Source organism: Hypanus sabinus, chromosome 14 (genome assembly GCF_030144855.1).
Source record: "Hypanus sabinus isolate sHypSab1 chromosome 14, sHypSab1.hap1, whole genome shotgun sequence".
Taxonomy (NCBI): domain Eukaryota; kingdom Metazoa; phylum Chordata; class Chondrichthyes; order Myliobatiformes; family Dasyatidae; genus Hypanus; species Hypanus sabinus.
Window position 1 is genome coordinate 82,323,579 of NC_082719.1, and position 25,021 is coordinate 82,348,599.

Genomic DNA, 25,021 nt, shown 5'->3' on the forward strand with positions numbered 1-25,021 from the left:
ATCAGATGGCTTTTTAGACCAGTTTGTTGTTGATCCTACTAGGGGATCAGCTAGGGGATTTTGTGTTGTGAAATAAACCAGAGGTGATTAGGGAGCTTAACATAAAAGAGCCTTTAGGAGATAGTGATCACAATATGATAGGGAGAAAGTAAAGTCTGACGTAGCAGTATTACAGTGGAGTAAAGGAAATTACAGTGGTATGAGAGAGAAGCTGGCCAAAGTAAATTTGAAGGAGATGCTGGCAGGGACAACAGCAGAGCAGCAATGGTGTGAGTTTCTGGGAAAAGTGAGGAAGTAGCAGGATAAATGTATTTCAAAAATGAAGAAATATTCAAATGGCAAAATTGTACAACCATGACTGGCAAGGGAAGTCAAAGCTAATGTAAAAAAGCAAAACAGAGGGCATATGGCAAAGAAAACAAAAGTGAGAAGACATAGGATTGGGTAGCTTTTAAACCCCTACAGAGAGCAACCAAAAGAATCATTAGGAAGGAAAAGATTAAATATGAAAGCAAGCTAGCAAACAATATCAAAATGGAAAGCAAAAGCTTTTTCAAGTGTGTAAAAAATAAAAGAGAGATGAGAGTGGATATAGGACCACTAGAAAATGAGGCTGGAGAAATAATAGTGGGGGTCAAGGAGATGGCAGATGAACTAAATGAGCATTTTGCATCAGCTTTCATTGTGAAACACACTAGCAGTGGGCCAGATTTTGAAGGGTGTGAGGGAAGAGAAGAGAGTGCAGTTACTATTACAAGGAAGAAAGTGCTCAAAAAGCTGAAAGACCAAAGAGTACATAAGTCACCAGGACCAGATGAAAGAGGTAGTGGTGGAGACATTACTAATGATCTTTCAAAAATCATTGGAGTCTGGCATGGTGCCAGAGGACTGGAAAATTGCAATACCTCTCCACTATTTAAGAAAGGAGGAAGGCAACAGAAAGGAAATTACAGACCAGATAACCTGATCTCAGTGGTTGGAAGGATGTTGGAATCAATTGTTAAAGATGAGGTGATGGAGTACTTGGTGACACGGGACACAATAGTACAAAGTCAGCATGGTTTCCTTCAGGGAAAATCTTGCCTGACGAACCTATTGGAATTCTTTGAGGAGATTACATGTAGGATAGATAAAGGGAGTGTAGTGGATATTGTATATTTGGACTTTCAGAAGAGCTTTGTCAAGGTGCCACATATGAGGCTGCTTACCAAGTTAAGAGCCCATGGTATTACTGGAAAGTTACTAATGTAGTTAGAACATTGGCTGATTGGAGGAAGACAGCAAGTGGGAGTAATAGGATCCTTTTCTGGTTGGCTGCCACTGACTAGTGGTGTCAGTGTTGGGATCACTTCTTTTTATGCTGTGTATAAATGATTTAGATGATGGAATAGATGGTTTTGTTGCCAAGTTTGCAGATGATACAAAGATTGATGGAGGGGCGGGTAGTGTTGAGGAAACAGGAGGCTGCAGAAGGACTTAGAGAATGGACAAGTGAATGCAAATGAAATACTATTTTGGAAAATGCATGGTCATTCACTTTGGTAGTAGAAATAAATATGCAGACTAATTTCTAAATGGGGAGAAAATCCAAAAATCTGATCTACAAAGGGACTTGGGAGTCCTTGTGCAGAACATCCTAAAGGTTAACTTGCAGGTTTGTTTGGTGGTGAGGAAGGCAAATGCAATTTGCATTCATTTCAAGAGGTCTTGAATACAAGATGTGATGTGATGCTGAAACTTTATAAGGTTCTGGTGAGGCCTCACCTTGAGTATTGTGAGCAGTTTTGGGCATTTCATCTAAGAAAAAAATATGAGGATCAGATGGATGATTCCTGGAATTAAAGCGTTATCATATGAGGAAAGTTTAATAGTTCTAGGTCTGTAGTTGCTGGCATTTAGAAGGTTGGGGAGAGGGGGGATCTGACTGAAACCTTTTGAATGTTGAAAGGTCTGGACAGAGTAGATATTTCCAATTGTGGAGGAGTCTAGGACAAGAGGGCATAACCATAGGATAGAGGGGCATCCATTTAAAAGAGAGATGTGGATACTTTTCTTTAGCCTAAAGGTGGTGAATTTGTGGAAATTATTACACAGACAACTGCGGAGGCCAGGTCATTGGCTGTATTCAAGGCAGAATTCGATAGGTTCTTTATCGGGCACGGCAAAGGTTACAGGGAGAAGGCTGAGGAGTGGGGGTGAGGGGAAGAAAAAAGATCAGCCATGATTGAATGGCGGAGCAGCCTCAATGGACCAAAAGGCCTAATTCTGATCCTTTGTTTTATGGTCTTACCTTATGGTTTTGGTTACAGAGAAAATGCAGTGCAGGTAGACAATAAGATGTAAGGCCATAACAAGGTAGATGGTGAGGTCAACAGTCCATTTTACCCTACTAGGGAACCTTTTAATAGTTTAATAATGGCACGATAGGGGTGTTTTTGACCCTGGTGGCAAGTGCTTTCAGGCGTTTGTATCTTTTGCCATGTGGGGTGGGGGGAGAAGAGAGAATGTTTGGGGTTTTGAATATGTTGGCTGCTTCATTGAGGCAGTGAGGGTTGCAGACAAAGTCCTTGGAAGAGACGTTGGTTTCCATGATGTGCTGAGCTGTGTCCTGCATATTTGGCTTTCTTATGATCCTATGCAGAGCAGTTACCTTATTCACCCTTGATGAATCCAGACAAGATGCTTTCTATGGTACATTAATTAGAAAAAGTTGAGAGTCAAAGGCAGCATGCCAAATTTCTTAAGCCTCCTGAGGAGGTGGAGGCACTAGTGAGCTTTCTTGACCATGGCATCTATGTGATAGAACCAGGACAGGATATTGGTAATGTTCGCTTGTAGGACCTTGAAACTTTCCACTCTCTCAACCTCAGCACAGGGTTGTTTACACCACCACTTTCCTGAAATCAGTGACCAGCTCTTTTGTTTTGTTACCATCGAGGAAGAGGTTGAGGGACTGTTTGTGGTCTGTTGATCAGTAAGTCAACGATCCAGTTGCAGAAAGAGACGTTGAATCGAAATTCTAGGAGTTTGGAGATGAGTTTGCTTGGAATTATAATGTTGAAGCTGGAGCTGTAGTCAATAATAGTAGTCTGCTAAACTGTGAGTACAATTTCAACTAATCTAGACGTAAGCACAAGAGATTCTGCAGATGCTGGAAATCTAGAACAACACATGCAAAATGCTGGAAGAACTCAGCAGGTCAGGCAGTATTTATGGAGGGGAATAAATAGTTGACATTTTGGGCTAAGCCCCTTCATCAGGACTAGAAAGGAAAGGGACAGAGCAAGAATAAGAAGGTGGGGAGGGGAGGTGCAGGGGTACAGGCTAGAAGGTGATAGGTGAGGCCAGGTGAAGAGAAAGGTGGGTGGGTGGAGGAAAAGGGACATGATTGGCCATGCATCATCATAGTACTGCTTCGGTATTGTGGCAACTAATGCCAAACTTATTTATTTCCAAAAATGGATTTCGGAAACAAATAAAATAAAAATGGATTTTATTCATTTCGAAATAGAAAATAGTACACGACTTTCTTTACGTTCATAGTTTCATTCAGTCTATACATTCTTCTTCCTGTGTAATCACTAAATTCATAGTGTGACAAGGTTGATACAAAGCACCAATACCACCCATGTGAGCTTTTTGAAAAATCGACCATTCCAGTGTTTCTGGAGGCGACTACCAGACACAGTGCCCAGTGATGGCAAACCTAAACTGCAGTCCTTCCCCACGCTCTGCCGGCCTTCACTGTGCCCCTTTGCATGTGGTCCTCTACCCTTCGATGATTCAGGTGGTAACACTCACCGCAACACACACGAAATGCTGGAGGAACTCGATAGGTCGGGCAGCATCTATGGAGAGGATCGAACAGTTGGCATTTCAAGCCAAGGTGCTTCATCAGGACTGGCAAGGATGGGGGCAGAAGGTAGTATTGGTAGCATTTCCCCAAAGGACATCATGTTGTACGTGAAGACCCACAAATTTCAGACAGGCCAAAGCTAATTTTCACTGAATTGATGACCTTTCAGGAGCATTAGATCTTTGTCTCATGTTAAAGTCAAAATTTGTCTTTGCCATAGGCATACATACACAGTGATATACCTTCTGTAACTGATAGCACTGACTGGAAATGTTTTCATGATTCTTTGCCTCTTCACCCAGCTCTGAGGAGTTGTTGGAAATAGTATTATGTGACGGTCTCAGAATTCCTTTCCCTTCTTGTGGACATAATGTTTTTCCTTTCAATATCTTGCTTCAGAAATATTGTGATTGTTAGCATCCATTACTTTGATGTTGCAGGTCTTCTTGGAGTTCCAAAATATTGTCTATGACATTTGCAGATACCTATGAGGCCAATTCACATGGGTTAAAATGTTGGTGAGGATGTTGAACTGTTTGCAGTGAAAATTCATAAGAAGCATGAGAACAGGCAGGGAGTGGCACCAGTCAATATTCAGATTCAGATTCGGATTCAGTTTATTGTCATTTAGAAACCACTGATGCAATGCAGTTAAAAAATGAGACAACGTTTCTCCAGAATTATATCACAAAAGCACATGATAAAACAGACTACACCAGAAAATCCACATAACTTTGGCAATCCCCAATCCAGAGTCCGGAGAGGCTGCTGCGTATTAATATCGCACTACCATCTTAGCGCGTTCCCCAGAAAGGAGCCCCAAATCCACCAGACAAACAAGACCAAAAACTAAAGCTACAAGACCTGCACAAAACCACATTGTTATGACATATAGTTACAACAGTGCAAAGAATAGCATAATTGATAAAAAAAAACAGACCATGGACACAGTAAAAATAGTCCAAAGATGTTAAAGGACTATAAGTTCAAAAGAAATCACCACACAGTTTCCACAAGTCCCCAGGGTCCTGACAGACTGGCCATCCCACACAGGTGGCAGAAGGGAATACCCCCGCTATGGACTTCCACGGCACCGCCCGACTCAGCCTATACTAATAGTCACCATACTAATACTAATTAGTATACTAATCTGAAGCCAATGCTGCTATTTTGGACCTTAGTGCTCTCTCCTAACCTGGCATATCTTCAATACATTCAGCACCAAGAAGGATCTTTCAACATCCTTAATAAAATCAAACATCCAACACTTACAAGCAAGTGGATAATTCCATTGGTGTGATTCTGTGTGTGTCTGGTCATTTTCAAGTTGTTAAAATCTGCAGAGCATTGTGTAGCAGATGCTGAAAGTCTTTGTCTTGACAAACTGGAAGCTGGAGATCAAAGTCCAGAGCTCAGCAAGTCCAGAGGTAAAAAGCTCAAAAGGTCGTAGACTGAGTTTGGTGACTTTGGAGGAAGAGGACCGAAGGTCGAGTTTGCGTGTCCAGTCCAGAGGCTGGAGGTTGAAGGCCCATTGTCTGAGAGTCTGGGGCTAAGGACTAGAGGCCCGGAGGCAGCCTCTCCTGGGATTGGAGGCCTCTGTGCATTTGTGTGAAGGAGAAGGTGGGAAAGGGGCTTGGCACCAGAATGTGTGGCAACACTTGCGGGCTGTCCACAGCATAACCTTTGGTGTAACGCACACAAAATACTGGTGGAACACAGCAGGCCAGACAGTATCCATAGGGAGAAGCACTGTTGACGTTTCGGGCCGAGACCCATCGGCCTGAAACGTCGGCTATACTTCTCCTATAGATGCTGCCTGGCCTGCTGTGTTCCACCAGCAATTTGTGTGTGTTGCTTGAATTTCCAGCATCTGCAGATTTCCTCGTGACAACCTTGGGTGTGTTGGTTCATAATGCAAATGGGAATTAGACTGTATATGTGACAAATACATCTCGGTCTGAATTTAGGGTCTCTGCTCAACTCATGTTGTTCAAGTCATGGGTGTCTCTAAGCACCATAAAATGGGGAAAGAACAGAGGACTGTTGGTGAACTGAAATACAGTAAGATGGACAGGTAGGATTAGAAGGGGAAACTGGTGTGGAGTGCAGAATTGCTTTCTCATGTCACTTCTAATGTCAGGCAGTTGCCTGCTTACTTTGATCAACTGTTACACATGTCTTCAGGGGGTGAAGGGACTGATCAGCTTACTGGATGTTACAGAGATAAGATGCACCTTAAGCTCAGACAATGTCTTTACCAGCCCCAGACCAGTCGGGTAAGCAACTGTTGTGCAATCAGTCTTCCGCAACATCATTAGTACAAATTTCAAATTTCCAGGTATAGTTATTACCAAAGTGGTGTGTGTTACTATATACTATCTTGAGATACCTTTTCTTGCAGGCATTTGCAGGGAAAAAGAATTTCAATAGAATCTTACAAAACACTATACATAAACAAAGACTGACAACCGATATGCAAAAGAAGGAAAATTGTACAAATAAAATTGATGCTGTGAAGATGAGCTGTATGGAGTCCTTAAAAGTTGTATGATTACTTCCTGTGAAGGCCCTCATATTTCACTTAGCTTTGCTATTACTTTAATCAGGTCTCTGATTATCTGTTAGTCTGCTGGTCATACAGTTTAGGCTTTCCTTGGCTGCATCCAAGACCCTATGGTTGCCAGGGGAACAGTCCTGACTGCAGCACTTTGCCTCCACTACATTCTTGTGTTGAGTCATTGTGTCTCTGGCCTACTGTCCTGTGTAAATAGTTGCTGCTGCTATCTCCAAGGTTCTTACAGTGGAATGTACGCACATTATTCTTTATCTCGTATCAGTACCTGTTATCTATAGCCTCTATAGATTAGCCACTGCAGCTGGCTTAATTTCATTTCCTGACCAGCTAGATTTATTGAGCTACAGTTTCCATGTCCATCTGGGTGATTCCTTTGTGCTAATTCCTGAGGTGGTCCTTATTCCCTTTGTAGTCTAAATTCCCACTTGAGGAGCCATATTCATCTAGATCGGCTGCAAATTTCTCACCAGTAACTCTTTCAAGAAAATGAGTCTAATTTCAACGACATCTGTAGCAGACACAAATTCGTCAAGGATCACAGTGTCAGCAGCTGTCAATGTGACCTGGGTGTTTTCGTACAACTAGGGCTGGAGCTCACAGCAGCATATTTTGAAGACTGGCATCGACTGCTGCATTCAGAAACTCCATCTGGTTCTCTGCAAAAACAGGCTTTCTTATCATTAGGAGTGTCATTGCTTTTGTACTGCATGTCTTGTGTCAGTTGGATCTCACTAAGAACTACACAGTGATAACAGTGTCGTTATATGAAGGCTCCTGACTTTCCCTGTAGGAGACAACATTTGGCCTCGTATGATGGCATTGAATATCTCTGGGCTCAGCAGACTTAAGATCAGAGTGGTGATGGAGGGGTTTATTATTGGCACAAGATTCAATAAAATACCTCTTGTCTTGTGTGCCTTCCAGACAGATTCATTCAGGATTGTTTACTGTATGTGAGTGTAAAAGAGAACAAAATGATTGATATTCCTGATCCAATGCAGAATGAAAACACAGTTAAAAAAATATATAAGCAATCCTATAAAACAGTGTTTATATACAGTGTAACTGTATATAATATAAGATTAGCTTATATACATAGACTGATTGTATTTACATAAAGTGACGCTTGGTACAGACGCTTCTGTGCATATGGTGACTGACAGGAAATGATAAAGTCACAAACTGACTCTTGGCAAGAGGTAATCTTTCGTTTAGCAGTAGGGCATATGAAAACACAGCAGAGTGACTGTCGGTGTCGGTATGTGGTGCAGAGTATCAGCATGAAGTGGCAGTGCACTGGGGATTTGAAGGGTGCTGAAGGACATTCGAGAGGAGTGGCTGATGTGGATGTACTGCCGGTGGGTGAGTTAATGCATGGAAGTGTTGATCAGCCCGATGGCTTGGGGCGAGTAACTTCTTTTGTTCCTGGTGTTCCTGGTGTGGATGCTGCATAGCCTCTTCCCTGATGAGAGTGGGATAACCAGCCCATCAGCGGGGTTGGGGGCAGTGGAGTGATCCTTTATGATATTGCTGGCCTTTTCCCTGCACTTTTCTGTAACATATGTCTCAACCGTGCTCATCCGACCTGGAACATCTAGCAGTTAAATGCCATCCATTTTGTCTTCCGAGGGAGTTTTCTGCCGTCATCCTGGTATAGGTATACATTACACCTCTGACCAACATCAGACACGCACCAGAGGAGCTGAGCCCGGTGATCAGCTGTCACACCAATACCTTCCCTGTCACTGTGGGGTGTTTCAACCAGGCCAGCTTGAGGACATCTCTGACCAACTACTGCAAAATACTACCTGTGGAACCAGAGGAGCCAACACACTTGACCATTGTTATACCACTATGAAGAACACTTACATTGCCATCTCTTGTTGCGACTATACAGGGTGCTGGTGAGGCCGCCCCTGGAGTATTGTATGCAGTTCTGGTCTCCTTACTTGAGGAAGGATATACTGGCTTTGGAGGCGGTGCAGAGGAGGTTCACCAGGTTGATTCCAGAGATGAGGGGGTTGGACTACGAGGAGAGATTGAGTCGCCTGGGACTGTACTTGCTGGAATTCAGAAGAATGAGAGAAGATCTTATAGAAACATATGTATCGCTTTATAAGGTCCCACTGCTAATGTAATGGTCTCTCTGTAATGTTTCACTGCTAAGGTAATGGTTTCTCTGTAGCAGCAAAGTTTGGGCCATGACTAGAGATAACGGGGGCTTTGGAATGTATGCTAGCCAATGAGAGGCATGTTGTTCTTTCTTGTGAGTCTGGGAGCAGGGATTTTGCGGTCTTTCATCTGCAAGAGATGAAGAGAGAAGACACAAATGGAAAGACCTAGTAGACCCCTTGATGGAATGGACTCAGAACGAGGGTCCGACGGTCAGTGATGCTTGGAGGAGGTTGATGGGGGATGAATGGACGATTCTGTGAGCTCCAATGTGCACTTTAGATTACTTCATTCAAATGGGCCCTTTTTCTTTTTATTTTCTTTAGTAACACTATAGTCAGATTAAGATTCATAAGGTTCAATTGCTTAATTGCATATGGTGTACTGTCTGATATTTTGCGGTGTGGATTTGTAACCAGGCAACACATCACGCAGCATCCACACAAACAAGATTTCTCAGTTTGGCTGGGCCAGAAGCTGTCTTCCCCTGGACAAACACATGCCGGCTGAACTGCAGGATTACACATATAAAGTTATGAATGGGATGGATAAGTTAGAAGCAGGAAAGTTGTTTCCACTGGTAGGTGAGACTAGAACTAGGGGACATAGCCCCTAGTTTTGGAGGAGATTTGGAGGAGTAGACTTAGGACAGAGATGAAGAGGAACTGCTTTTCCCAGAGAGTGGTGAATCTGTGGAATTCTCTACCCAATGAAGCAGTGAAGGCTACCTAGCTAAATAAATTTGACAAGGTTGGATAGATTTTTGCATAATAAGGGAATCAAGGGTTATGGGGAAAAGGCAGGTAGGTGGAGATGAATCCATTGTCAGATCAGCCATGATCTCATTGAATGGCAGATCAGGCTCGATGGGCCAGATGGCCTACTCCTGCAACTATTTCTTATGTTCTTATCTGGTATGAAGGGGCCACTGCACAGGATTGGAAAAAGCTGCAAAATTTGCAAACTCAGCCAGTCTCTTCCACTCCCACCTTCAGATTTCTGTATGGTCCTTGAATACATCCTCAGTCTTCCAATTTTACGCTATTTATTTCTGTAACTTATCTTTTGATGTCTTGCACTGCACCATTATCACCAAACAACAAATTTCTTAACATGTGTCAGTAATAATGAACCTGATTCTAATTGTAATTACAAGGGGTGATTGATAAGTTCGCAGCCTAAGGTAGAAGGAGTCAATTTTAGAACACCTAGTACGTTTATTTTTCCTACATTTACACACTTCGTCCAGCGGTCGTGGAGCATCTGGATCCCTTCTTTGTAGAAGTCGGCGTCTTGGACCTCCAGAGGTGGTCCACAGCAGGGGTGATTGAGAAGTTCGTGGCCTAAGGAAATGAGTTATTAACTTCAAACTTCCTGCATTTTCACTCAAAGAGTTGAACTGCATGTGCATGTAACTTGAGCTATATAACTCATTTCCTTTTACCTTAGGCCACAAACTTATCAATCACCCATCTGTGGACACCTGGAGGTCCAAGACACTCTTGTTACATACACATGCAGTTCAACTTCTGTGTGATAATGCAGAAAGTCTGAAGTTAATAACTCATCGGCTTCTACCTTCAGCCACAAACTTATCAATCATCCCTCCTGTGGACCAGTTCTACAAAGAAGGGATCCGTATGCTCCACGACCGCTGGACTAAGTGTGTACATGTAGGAGGGGTCTATGTTGAATAAGAAATGTGCTAGTTTTTTAAAAATTGACTCTTTTTACCTTAGGCCATGAACTTATCAATCACCCCTCGTACATCGAGGTAGTAAAAAGAAAATGGCACTAACAGATGTAGGGGTTTGCTAAAAAGTCAAATGCTGTCTTCCTGGGAGACAAAAGCCTTTACAGGACCACTGCTGCCTCTCCTAGTTGGTGCCTCAGCCATCCAGATGATCTGTTCAACACCAGGTTTCTGTGACTCTGTAATCCACAGTGTGACGGCATCAGTCTGAGCTTGCCCCATCCTCTCTATCATCACCTTCAGTGGATTCAGCCCCTGCCACAGGCTGAAGGCCCAGTAAATGCTATTGCGACAAAAGCCAATGTCATTCCCTCGAGGAGCTGGAGGACACACTCATGCCCTGTGCTCCTGCAGCCTCTGGTGGTGTGGCTTCCGGCCCTCAGGATTATGCTCAGGTTAGATAGCTGACAGTGTGTGCAGTTGACAATGCATTCCTGGGCCTTACATCCCGGGAGACACTTGAGTGCCTTGTGCTTCTACATCCAGACCTGGCCTTCATTCCAACACTATGGGTTCAGTACTTTTTTTTTAGGGATTATATGGGTCAGCACAACATGGAGGGCTGAAGGGCCTGTGCTGTGCTGTAGTGTTCTATGGTTCTATCCTCTCAGTGTGTCTTGTGGCATCCTGTAAATCCAGGTCACATCTCCTACTTTCCACCTTCTGCCCTAAAGCCTTGAAAATATTATCTGAAAATGTGGGGTCAACTTTCTCCTATAACTTGCAGGTGAGGTTCACTTCCTGCATGATCCTCAGCCACAGCTTATGTCCTCTTTAAGAGCCTTAAGCAATGCAGATGTGCTTTCAATGGAGCTAATACATGCATCCAGTGTGACAAAAAAAACATTCATATAAATAGAACAAAATTGACCTGCTGCCATACATTCCAATCAACGGACGCAAAGTGCTCACTCAAAAGATCCAAATGTTCTTTTGTTTGGGGGAGGAGGACTTTCTAATTTAATCTCTGCTGTTTAATCTCTAACCTCTGCACTTCATAATTTTTTGTTTTCCTTTTCTTCCTTTCTCGTATTGTCTCTTACATTCCTTCATGAGCACTTTCCCTCCTCACCCCCTCTGAATAAGTTGACTTATGTCCAAAACTTTGAACTGAAATGTGAGAACAGGAGGGCTGTAGATACCGCTGTGTTTAAATCACAGGAGACCTTTTCACCCTTTCACACGTGCTTATAAACCATTCTGCACATTAGTATACATTTTGAATGAAGGTCACTACCACACCTGACCAATGTGATATATCGCAACAGATTACATTCTTCTACAAAATATTCCACACATTTCTTTTTACAGGTGTCACAAAAGCTCTGTTCCAAATTGATTTTTGTGGGAGGAAAAATAATATTTATTGACTGTACTTATGACAATAAAACTGTTGTCTATTAAAATTCATGTTTATTTCTGGTTTTCCCTTGAATTTTACAGTTTCCAATATTTAATTTGTATTGGGATGATCTTTAAACTGAACCCACTTTGATTCCATTTTAGGTGTCAAGGTGCAAATTCCTGGTTTTGACATAGGCACTTTGTTACCTCGTCAGCTGTACCGATTCTTCAGATATAATGGATCGCTGACAACTCCACCCTGTTTTCAAACCGTTACCTGGACTGTCTTCAATGATACTGTCCAGCTTTCGAAAGCACAGGTATGCTGCTATTTTTCAAACCTACTTTCTTGCTCCTTCAGTGAACTATTTTGAGAATAGCTTAAAAAAAGAAAATGGACCATTTTACTGTAACATTACCTTATACTGTGTAATGCAGATATTCTGTAGATGGTAAAGAATAGCTTTACTTGTCACATCTACATTGAAACATCAAAACATACAATGAAATGCATCCTATGTGTCAACAACCAATGCGGTCCGAGTATGTGCTGGGGGCAGCCCACGGGTGTCTCAACATAGCATGCCCACGACTCACTAACCTGAACCTGTACATTATTGGAATGTGGGAGGAAACTGGAGCAGACTATGCAGTCATGGAGAATGTACAACTCCTTACAGGCAGAGGTGAGGATCGAACTCTGATCACTGCCACTGTAGAAGTAACGCCAACCACTGCGCCACTATGCGATCCCCATTTTAAAAGGAAACAAACACAGTAAATTTTGCAATCGGCATAAGTAATAGTATCCATGCTGCACATCGCTAGTTTGCACAGCACCATGGTGAATCATTTAATGCTTCGGATTGATGATCACCAGGAACAGCTGTCAGATTGAATAAGCACTTTCTCATTAGCTTTCTCTTGTGCACGTAGTTACTCCAGTTATCTGGATTGTCTCCAGATTTAGATATGGAAGTAGAGCCACCAAAAGAACTGTAGTGAAATTAAATACTCCAGAGATAACCAAATGTTGAAAGACAAAAACGTCCACGTGCAAAGGTCATCAGTTTGACAACATGAACCAGATCAACAAGAGGGCAGTGTAATCCTGTGAGAGGATGTGTGTCTGTAAGTAGGGGAGAAATTTTGATCAGGCAAGTTAGAACCTTGAAACTGCATCTGTTGGTGCTTGAGCTTCCTGTACAACTTGAACATAGATACAACTAAACCCAGGCAAAATTTAAGAGGCTACTAGACAGGTATATGGAGGAATTTAAGGTGGGGGCTTATAATGGGAGACAGGGTTTAACGGTCGGCACAACATTGTGGGCTGAAAGGCCTGTATTGTGCTGTACTATTCTATATTCTATGTTCTAAAAAGCATACTAGTGATCATTTCTGAGTGAAATACTTTCCATTATGAATTTGGCTCATACAAATTAGTATAGATATAGTATAGCATTCAGCTACTTATATCAGACTCAATAAGAACATGTCTGATTTAGTGCTGACAATGCTATTTTTCTGTTATTTCATTATATATTTTATTATATACCTTCAATGGCCACTTTATTAGGTACACCTGTACACCTTCTTGTTAATGCAAACAAATATCTAATCAGGCAATCATGCAGCAGCAACTCAATGCATAAGAGCATACAGACATGATACAAAGGTTTTGTTGTTACTCAGACCAAAATCAGAATGGCAAAGAACTGTGATCCAAGTGGCTTTGATTGCTGGTGTCAGATGGGGTGGTTTGAGTATCTCAGAAACTGCTGATCTCCCAGGATCTTCATGCACAATAGTCTTTAGAGTTTAGAGAGAGTGGTGAAAAAAACAAAAACAGATTCAGTGAGCAGCAGTTCTGTGGGTGAAAATGCCCTGTGAATGAGAGTGGTCAGAGGAGAATGGCCAGACTGGTTCAAGCTGACAGGAAGGCGACAGTAACTCAAATAATCACATGTTACAACAGTGGTGTGCAGAAGAGCATCTTCGAATGCACAACATCAAACCTTAAAGTGGATGGGCTACAGCAGCAGAAGACCACAGGCATACAGTGGCCTCCTGTGTATGTATTGTGCAAGAAAGCCTTTGTTCTTGTATTCTCTGCATAGAGGCCAAAGTCAAATGAACTCTACTTTCCTGCCTCAGAACCTCAAGATCTCAACTGCGTCTCTCAATCTGCTGCTCACCACAGCATCAGCAGGGTTCCTGGGCATTGTGTTTGCACAAGGATATCCACACTTCCATGAAGAGTGGCAAGCATATCAAGTACCAGAGTTTGCCATCAGTGCTGGCTTCCCACGAGTGCAGGCAGCCACCACTTACTGCATATGTCCTACCCTATTAGTCCTCCCGAACTGCCTCACCTCACACTTACCAGGAATAAGTTCCATCTATCATTGATCTGCCCTTCTTACAAATTATAAATGTCACCCTGTGACTTCTTTACCAACACCACCACGGACTTGCATGCCTTTTGTGAACGTGCTCAGACTTACGTCCACATCAACAAACTAGCAAAAATTAGGGGTCGTAACACTGATCCCCATGGGATAGTTTTCATTATAAGCTTTCAATCACAAAGAAATCCTCCAATCATCAACCTCCACCTCCTATTACCAATCCAGTTTTGTATCCAATTTACCAATGTGCCTTGACTCCAAATACACTGAGCTCATCAACAATTCAAAAATTCAGTCAAATTGGTTAGACTATCTCCCTCCATATTGACTATCTTAGATTAATTCCTACCTTTCCAAGTTTATCCTGTCCCTCTGAAAGTTTTCCATTAACTTCCTTACCACTAACATGAGTTTCTCAGGCCTATTTCTTCCTCCCTTGCTGAATAATGGTACATATTTGGTACAACATCTTCTGTAAGATTCAGAATTGCTTAATGTCATTTCCAGTACAGGTGTGTCCCCCTCACCCACTTTACAAGGGTAGAGTGTTCCTATGAAATCCTTCTTAAGCCAAAATGGAATAAAGCAAAGAACCATTAATTTATATGGGAAAAATTTTCGTAAAAGCGAAAACCCTCTTTGTAATGCAAAAACAGGTTACAAATAGGTCTTTTGTAAAAGCGAAGTGGTGTAAAGCGAACAATCGCAAAGCAGGGGACGCCTGTACACAAGTGTAAAGGAGAATGAAAAAGAAAACGATACCCTGGATTCAGTGCAGCCCAAAGAAAACATGACAGTGGTGGGGCTTTTTACCAACAATGCTGAAACGGCCTGCAGAGAGAAAATGGAAGTGCTTGAGGCCTGGTGTAAGGCAAATAACCTTGTCTTTAATGTCAACAAGACAAAGGAGGTGGTTATTGACTTCAGGAGAACTCATACCACCCATTCCCCTCTTTACATCGGCGGCACTGCGGGGGAAACTGCAACCAGTTTCAGACTCCTGGGAACGCACATCTCACGCAACCTCTCGTGGTCCCCGTCCACATTGTACACAATCTGGAAAGCTCACCAACAGCTCTGCTTTCTGAGGGGGCTGAAGGGAGCTGGACCATGAACACCTATACTTTCATCATTCTACAGATGTGCAGTAGAGAGCATCCTAACAAGCTCGATCACTGCTTAGTACGGAAACGGCACTGCGGCAGGCAGGAAGACTCTACCATGGGCAGCCAAAGCTGGCCAACATATCACCAGCCTAATCACTATCAAGGACATATATACAGAAAGATGCCAACAAGGCCAGTAACGTCATGAAGGATCCCACTCACCCACTCCCATCAGGGAGGAGGCTATGTAGCATCCACAGCAGGACCATCCGATTCAAAAACAGTTACTTTCCCCAAGCAGTAAGGCTGATCAACACCATCACCCACCAACCACAACTACTTTATCATTTTCTATCACAGTCACTTTATGTACAGACAGTCCTGTACCTAGTGTCACTTAATGGACATACAATCAATCTATGTATATAAGCAATCTTAAACACATTTATATTTATATGTGTTTATATTCATCGAGTTTTTTTTATTACTGTAGTGCTCTTTATCTTATTATGTTGTGTAGCCAGTGAGTGAGTGAGGGCCTCTGTCAGTCAGGCCATGGATATTGCATCCTAGCTGTCTAGATTTGCAAACCTGGGCAGTAGGATATGGAGTGCAAGCTGTTGTCCGTGTAGCAAGCTCCCCCTCTCCACGCATCTGATGAACCCAAAGGAATGGCAGAGACCAATACAGTTTGGCACCAGCAGAGTCACAGGAGTTGCCAGTCAGTATTGAGCTCAATGTAGGGCTGCCTTAGGGACTCCAGCCCTGGACTTTTCCCTCCGAGTTTACTGCTGAAGCCTTCCCCGCGAATGGGTTAGCCACAAGGCAGCAGAGATTTGAGATCAGAGTTTTCCTTCCTCTTGATGAGCTGCCAACCACGGCTAACGAGCCCCATCAGCCCAAAGTAACTGGTTTTACCCCTTCTCCTGTGGAGCCAGTAAAGACATTAAAACATCTTTCAGTGCCCCCTGCAATCATTCAATTCCTCTTGTTTCCCATGGCAGTCTAACATATATATCAGCCCGAAGGATTTATCTACCTTAAGCATACCACAATATCTGAGACTTCTTTTTTAATGGTAACACATTCCAGAGTTTCATTTTGCTCCTTCCCTGTATTCTCCAACTAAGATGTCTTTATCATTCTATAAAAAACATACAAATCCTCATAGATGGATCAGAAGTGGGGAGAATGAGCAGCTTCAAGTTCCTGGGTGTCAAGATCTCTGAGGATCTAACCTGGTCCCAACATATCGATGTAGTTATAAAGAAGGCAAGACAGTGGCTATGCTTTATTAGGAGTTTGAAGAGATTTGGCATGTCAACAAATACACTCAAAATCTTCTATGGAGAGCATTCTGACAGGCTGCATCACTGTCTGGTATGGAGGGGCTACTGCACAGGACCGAAAGAAGCTGCAGAAGTTTGTAAATCTAGTCAGCTCCATCTTGGGTACCAGCCTATAAAGTACCCAGGACCTCTTTAGGGAGTGGTGTCTTAGAAAGGACCCATCCATTACTAAGGATCTCCAGCACCCAGGGCATGCCCTTTCCTCCCTGTTACCATCAGGTAGGAGATACAGAAGCCTGAAGGCACACACTCAGTAATTCAGGAACAGCTTCTTCCCCTCTGCCATCCAATTCCTAAATGGACATTGAAGCTTTGGATACTACCTCACTTTTTTTACTATACAGTATTTCTGTTTTTGCACGCTTTTAATCTATTCAATATACATAATTGATTTATTTGTTTATTAATTATTACTAGATTTTTCTCTCTGCTAGATCAAGTGTTGCATTGAACTGCTGCTGCTAAGTTAACAAATTTCACGTGATAATAAACCTGATTCTGATTTTGATTATTTAACACCTCACCCACATCCTCCATCTCCAGACAGAAAATCCTGGAGGAACTCAGCAGGCTAGATGCCATCTATGGAAAAAAGCACAGTCGATGTTTCAGGCCGAAACCCTTCAGGACGGACGAAGGCAGGACAAAGGCAGAAGGGTTTCAGCCCGAAACGTCGACTGTGCTGTTTTCCATGGATGCTGCCTGACCTGCTGAGTTCCTCCAGCATTTTGTACATGTTGCTCAGATTTCCAGCATCTGCAGATTTTCTCTTGATTGTGATTTCCTCCATCTCCAGCTACAGATTACATCCTAATGCACCTTTCTCTCGGGTTACCTTCTTCCCATTCTTACACTCTTACAAAACGCTTTGGAATTTTCCTTAATTTTGTCCGCAAGTGATACTGTATTTTTAAAGATTAACGATAAGCTTTCTTTGTCACATGTACATCAAAAAAAATCCAAACTTACAATGAAATGTGTCATTTGCGTCAATTCAATTCAGTGAGGATTGTGCTGGGAGCAGCCTGCGGCCATGTTCCAGTGATGTTTAGTAACCCCCTCAAGCTTGCTTTTTGCCTTCTAATTCCTGAGCACCCCTTAATCCTTCAGCATTGCTGTCAGGGAACTCCATTTTTCTGTTCTCTATACCTGCCAAATGCATCCTTTTTTCATCATCTAAGCACTCAATATCATAAGCTGAGGAAAGACAATATCAGAATCGGAATCGGGTTTAATAACACTGGCAAATGTCATGAAATTTGTTGTTTTGCAGCAGTATATATATTTCTTATATTTATTGTGTTTTTATTATTACTGTGGGGTAGTGTATATAAGTGCATTATATAAAATCCAATGTCACAGGAGAAGGAGCTGCTCCTAAAACATTGTGTGTGTCTTCAGGATTCGGTCCCTCCTCCCTGATGGTAGCAATGAGAAGAGGGCACGTCCTGGGTGATGGGGGTCCTTAATGATGGATGCCACCTTTCTTAAGGCATCATCTTTTGAAGATGTCCTCGTTGCTGGGGGTGGGGGCTAGTGCCCATGTCGAGTTGGCATATGAAGGTTTATAAAATTATTAGTGGCATGGATAATGTAGTTAGAATTGTATTTCCTACTATGAGTTTGGGAGGTTATTATATATGGATTATCATCTATTTGTATTTATACTTTAACCTATTAATTATGTACTCTCAAACTCTCTGTATTCATATTTCATTTATGTTTGTTTAAAATTAATAAAAAGATTTTAAAAGAATTGTACTTACAGGGTAAGGGAGTCTAGAACTAGGAAGTACAGGTTTAAGGTGGGAAGGGAGGAATTTTAAAGGGGATCAAGGTGCCAAAGGAAGTGATGGAGGCTCATACAGTTACTTTTCAAGCTGAGTGGACAGGCACTTGGATTGGAAAGGGTACCATATTGAAGCACCATCAGTAAATCCAGGAGACTGGAAGTGAATGATAGGCTTTTATTAACAGCAAAAGGGAGCATGACATCTCGAAGACTGAGGGAGGAGCAGTGTCCCAATCGCCTTTATACTGGGGTCTGTGGGAGGAGCCACAGGAGCAGTCAGCAGAGCGGCGTGTCCAGACAGGTATATGTAGTTCACCACACATATACGGGACTTAATGCAGACAAACGGATTAGCATTGATTAGCGTACTGGTTGGCACAGACAAGGTGGGTTAATGGGCCTGTTTGTGTGCTGTAAAACTCTATGATTCCATTAATCTATCACTTGAAATCCATGGTTCCTGAGACTTTTCCTAACCCTTCACCCTTTAGGGAGCATATTGGTCCTGAACTCTCACTGTTTTAAATTAAATGACTCCCAGTTACTGGTTGTTGATTTACTTGCAAGTAGTTGCTCCCAGCCTTTCCCAGGTCTCATCATGTTGAAATCACACTCCCCCCAGATCCAGGAACATTTATTACTTTCAACCATCAGGCTCCTGAACTGGATTACTTCACTCACCCCAACTCCGAATTGATTCTCCAACCTGTAGACTCACTTTCAAGGTGTCCTTACAACTCATGTTCTCAGTTTTTTTTACTATTTGCACAATTCACCTTCTCTGGCACATTGGTTGTTAGTGAGTCATTCTTATGGAACATCTTTCATAAATTCTATTTACTTTCCAGTAAATATTTGCAAGAAAATTAATATCAGGGTAGTATATGGTAACATACGCATATTTTGATAATAAATTTTACTTAGTCTTTGACCAATTTTCAGTCATCTTTATCCTAACTACCTTGAAACTTGCAGAGTTATGGTCACTAACTCCCAAATGCTCTCTCACTGAAACCCCAACCACTTGCTCAGCTACATTCTCGTAGTTCAGGTCTGATACTGGCCCTTCTGTAGGTTTTGGCTCACAAAGCCCTCCTGGACACAATTCATGAACATTAGCATATCAAGTGACCTGTCTTGGGAACAGCATATTATTGCAATCACAAGGAAGCGACATTAAAGATGTTTAGATTCTCGCCAAGCACTCTAACAAATTCTACAGCAACACACACAAAATGCTGGAGGAACTCAGCAGGTCAGTCAGCATCTATGGAAATGAATAGACTGTCGATGTTTCAGGTCCGAGACACTTCTTCAGGACTGAGAAAGAAAGGGGACAATGCCGGAATAAAATGGTGGGGGGAGGGGAGGAGGCTAGCTGGAAGGTGATAGGTGAAGCCAGGTGGGTGGGAAAGGTCAAGGCTGGAGAAAAAGGAATCTGACAGGAGAGAAGAGTGGACCCTAGGAAAAGGGAAGGAGGAAAGGACCCAAGAGAAAGTAATAGGCAGGTGAAAAGAGGTTGAAGGTCAGCATAGTAATAGAGGAAGGGGAAGGGGGTGCATTTGTTTACCAGAAGGAGAAATTGATATTTATGCCATCAGGTTGGAGGCTACCCAGTTGGAATATAAGGTCCAGCTCCTCCACCCCGTGGGTGGTCTCATCTTGGCACAAGGGGGCCAAAATGTTGGAATGGGAATGGGGCTCGGAATTAAAACGCTTCACCACTGGGAAGAGAAATAGAATTAAATTTCTACAGATGTACTGTTGAAGGTGTTCTGACTGGTTGATTGGGTCTAGTATGACAATTCAAACACACAGGAATATAAGCTACAGAGTCTAGCGAACTCATTGTGGACACATCTCTCTCCACTAGGGGTGCATCTACAAGTAGGCAACATCCATCATCAAAGATCACCTTCATCTGGGCTATGCCATCCCCTTATAGTCCCAACTGACAGGAAGTACATAAGCCTGAAGTCCCACATCACCAGCTTCAAGAACAGTTACTTCCCTTTAACTACTGGGATTCCTCAGAAGAGTAGTGCTTATTGCAATGCTATTGCAGCTCAGGGCATTGGAGTTCGGAGTTCGATCCCTGCATCTGTATATTCTTCCTGTGAGCGCATGGGTTTCCGCTGGGTGCTCCAATTTCCTCCCACAGTCCGAAGACATACCAATTAGCAAATTAATTGGTTCTTGCAAATTGCCTTGTGATTAGACTGGGTTTAATAAATGGGTTGCTGGGCAGTTGTTGGGCAGTGTGGCTTGTTGGGCTGTATCTTGAAATAAACTAAAAATAAATTTGGTTCTTGAACCAGTAAGTACAACGCTAATCACAACAGTTTAGCAGCACAAAATCACTTTGATCACTTTGCATTAATGAACTTTTGCTGTTCTAATTACATTATTTCCTGTAAACTTGTATTTTATCTATGTTTAATTTATGTTTTTCTTGTGAATGAGGCTTATGTAATGCTATGTGCCTGTGATGCTGCTGCAAATAAGTTTTTCGTTGCTCATGTACATACACGTACTTGTGCATGACCGTAAACATGACTTTGACTTTAAAAACTCTACCCCTTTAAAGTCTTTCATACAAAGGCAATCCCAATGTTCTGCTCCCTACTATAATGACATTATTGTTTTACCTATGTGATTTCCTTATATACCCCTGCTGACTCTTAGGAGCCCTTTAGTAGACTCCCTACAACATAAGTACCCATTTTATTTCCAATTTTGATCCATATTGAGGAGTCTTCTCAGATATGTTACCATATTACTGCAATAATAAACTCTTCAATCAATCTTATATTGCACCTCTTCTTTTCATTCTCCCGCACCCCCCACCCCACTCAGATTCCATATTCCAGAATGTTCAGTTGTCTGTCTTTGTCCTTCTTTCATTGACACTTTTAAAGTAACAATATCATATTCCTTTATGCTAATCCACACTCTCAGTTCATCTGGCTGTTCAGTCAGATTCCTGGCATTAAACTTGGCTGGTATTCCACCCAGCAACCTTATGGTGTTCATGTCTGCACTCCCTCTGAAATTACTAAATTACTTGGTACGTTTTCTATATTTGACCACCCCACCCCCTCAAATGTAGACACACACGCACACACACACACACACACACACACACACACACACACACACACACACACACACACACACACACACACACACACACACGCACACACGCACACACACACACACACTTGTGACCCACGTCTTTGAGTATAAAATATTTCCACTTCCTCAACAGCTTACAGGTGGTTTTCAGACATCAGAAAGTTTACATGGTGTCCAATGTCACAGAACATAGAACCGTACAGCCGCAGGAAAGTTTCTCTTTGGTTTATGATGTCAGTGCCAATTTTCACTGATCCCATCTGCCTGCACATGGTCAATAACACTTCATTCTCATGTGCCTCCGAAATTTTGCAATCACAGTTTCTTGGCAGCACTTTCCTTTCATTCTTCCAGGAAGCCTGTGTCATGCATTCATCCCCACATGGGCCAAACTGACAGACAGTTTAGATAGCAACACACACAAAATGCTGGAGGAACTCAGCGGGTCAGCTATCATCTATGGAGGTGAATAAGCTGTTGATATTTTAGTCTGAGTTCTTCATCAGAACTGGAAAGGAAGGGGAAGAAGGAGGGGGAAATGGAAGCAGTACAAGCTGGTAGGTGATAGGTGAGAACAGGTGAGGGGGAGGGGGGATGAGGAGATACACTGGGAGGTAATAGTGGAAAAGCTGAAGGCTGAAAAAGGGTGGACAGTGGGAGAAAGGGACTGAGGAGGAACACCAGAGGGAGGGAATGGGCAGGGAAAGTGAAGAGAAGGGGTAAGAGGAGAGCCAGAATAGGAAATGGAATAAGAGGAAAGGGGGGGGGGGGCGGTAGAACTTGCCAGAGGTTAGAGAAATGGATGTTCATGCTGTCAGGTTTGTCGTGAACTACATATACCTGTCTGGATACGTCTCCCACCCCCGGCTGACTGCTCCTGTGGCTCCTCCCACAGACCCCAGTATAAAGGCGATTGGAGGCACTGCTCCTCCCTCAGTCTCCAGGATGTTGTGTGGTGGTCTCTTGCTGCTGATAGTGCTTTCTTCCAGCTAATAAAAGCCTACCTTAACTCACATCTCCGAGAGTTATTGATGGTGCATCAAGGTTGGAGGCAGTTTCCATACCCAGTTCTGCCTAGTGGAATGGATAGCCAGGGAAAGGATAGTTGCACAAAGCCCACACAGACAGCACCAGAGGTTAGATCAGACACTGACACTGTGAGACAGCTGCTCTACCTATAGTGCTATATTTGCCTTTACTGTTCATTTTCTTTTTACATTCCTATGTAAGCTCTCAGCGTTTATATTTTGTTTCTTGAGCACTTACTCCTACATTTTATTTTCCCTTCCTTTGTCAACTTCTTGATTGCCCTTTTCTGAGTCCGGGCAATTTTATAAACTCTAAATTTAATGCTATATTTAATAAAGCACAGGAGCAAAATTAGGTCATTTGGCCCATCAAGTCTACCCTACCATTCGATCTTAGGTGAATTGTTTTCTCTTTCAACCCTAATTCTCCAGCCTTCTCTTTGACACCTGTCAAGCTCCACCTTAGATATACCCAGTGACTTGGCTTCCACAGCCATATGTAGCAATGAATTTCACATATTTACCTCAGTTTGGCTAAAGAAATTCTTCCTAATCTCTTTTCTAAAGTAACACCCTTTTCTTCTGAGGCTGTGCCCTCTAGTTCTAGATTCTCTGAGTCCACTCTATCTTGGCCTTTCAATAATCTATCAACTGAATCTAGAACTCAAGAGGCATATTATTGACCAATAAAGACATTTGTAATCCATGGCTGGACCATTTTCCCAGCTGTGTTTTTGTACCTTAAAGGAAAATATGTAAGTTGCAAATAATATATTATTGCTTTAACAGTGAGCCATTGCCGTTCAACTGACAGTGTTTAACGTGTTGAAGATGTATTGCGGTCACCTGACAATAATTACCAAAGCTCCATTTTATCTGTGAACAGTTATTGAAGCTCTACCCTCTCCTTGCTCCAGCTGTACAAATTAGAGACCAGTTTAAAGACGGACCAACACACTTTGGAGTCTAACTTCCGACTTGTCCAACCACTCAATGGAAGGAATGTGTATTCTTCATTTTCAGCAACACTGGCTTCAAGAAGAATGAGTAAGTAAATTTATGATTAAGCCCTTAAGCTCTTCTGTTTGTTTGAGTTTCAGCTCAGGTCACTTTTAGGTCAAACGAGATTCACTCACCTTTCTGGGATATAATGCACTACTGTATTTGATACCTGGTGATAGAGAATAAGGAAAACTTTTCTCAGACTGCGGATATCTCTGACTCAATGGAGGGAGGAAAATTTTCTGAATTTCCTAAGAATGTAATGAATCATTTTGTTGTGACCTCAGACGTAGACAGCTTAGGAAAAGGTGGGCACTTTTTTCCCTTCTTTGAGAACAAATATTTCAATTTATCACCATTAAGGCTTATCTGATAACATTTTGTAATACTTTCTTTTAAATACAGAAATCTGTTTTATGCAAAATGTGTGAGAAAAGTCCTGAACATTACAATCTACTTTATATCAGTAAGTTTTAAATGTACAGTAGTTTGTTCACACAAACATTCAAAGAAAATCATGAAAAGAGCTTGTTTACCCAGGTTTGGTAGCAGAAGATTGGTTCTAAATGGAAGTCTGTTTAAATGTTCACATTGTTATCAACCTCCTTCAAAATTTTAGAGCATTTAACAATCCATCCAAAAGATAGTTAATATTTAAGTCACCTGCTGTAATGAAGGAAGGAATATTTTGTTTTTTATACGATCTCCTGAAGTTAATGACAGAGTAAATACTATAAACACAAAATGAACCAGTATGTGAACATAAATCGTGAACGTGTCAGAGAAATTCAGGAAACACTCAGCAGGCCAGATGCATCTTTGAGAAAAGAAACAGCGATGAGGTTGAGAGGACCCTTCTCAGAACTGGAAAGGAGACATAAAAAAAGCATTTAAGCCGCAAGGAGGGGCATGTGTTTGATAGGAAAAAAAAACATTTGACTGTGGAAATAACCTACAAAAAGAAATTATCTAGCCAATGAGTGGATGTGAGGATATAAAGTGTAGTTTTTGTACTGTTTCATGTAGCACCATGGTCCTGAAAAACCTTGTCGCGTTTTTACTGTGTAATGTACCAGCAGTTATGATCGAAATGACAATAAAAAATGACTTGACTTGACTTGGCATGCAGAGTACAGTCAACCTTTTTACATGAAGTCAGAAATCAGTCAATCTTCTCCCAGTCAGGCTGGAGTAAACCAAAGGCCACCTGTCCCTGCGTAGAGAAGCTGAAGCATACAAGTCATTTATCCTATAGCTAGTGTTCCCAGCTGGAAGTACACTGATGCTTAAGAGACACACAGAAAATGCTGGAGGAACTCAGCAGGCCAGGCCACAACTGTGGAAGAAGAGTACAGTCGATGTTATGGCCCGAGCCCCTTCGGCTGGACTTTTTACCCCGCACCTGCTGAAGAGTCTCGACCTGTAACGTCGACTGTACTCTTCTCCATAGATTGTGCCTGTCTGCTGAGTTCCTCCAGCATTTCAAGTGTGTTGCCTG

At 42.3% G+C, this 25,021-nt stretch overlaps 1 protein-coding gene across 2 annotated transcripts in view; it reads left to right on the forward strand.

Annotated features, from left to right (window-relative positions):
• The window catches only part of ca9 (carbonic anhydrase IX), an 82,853-nt gene that overhangs the window by 36,461 nt on the left and 21,371 nt on the right, over positions 1-25,021 (forward strand). For both annotated transcript variants that reach the window (XM_059989536.1, XM_059989535.1), the window contains exons 7-8: positions 11,863-12,020; positions 23,439-23,568. In XM_059989536.1, coding sequence (XP_059845519.1) covers positions 11,863-12,020; positions 23,439-23,568 — 288 coding nt within the window. The remainder of the gene's footprint in view (positions 1-11,862; positions 12,021-23,438; positions 23,569-25,021) is intronic.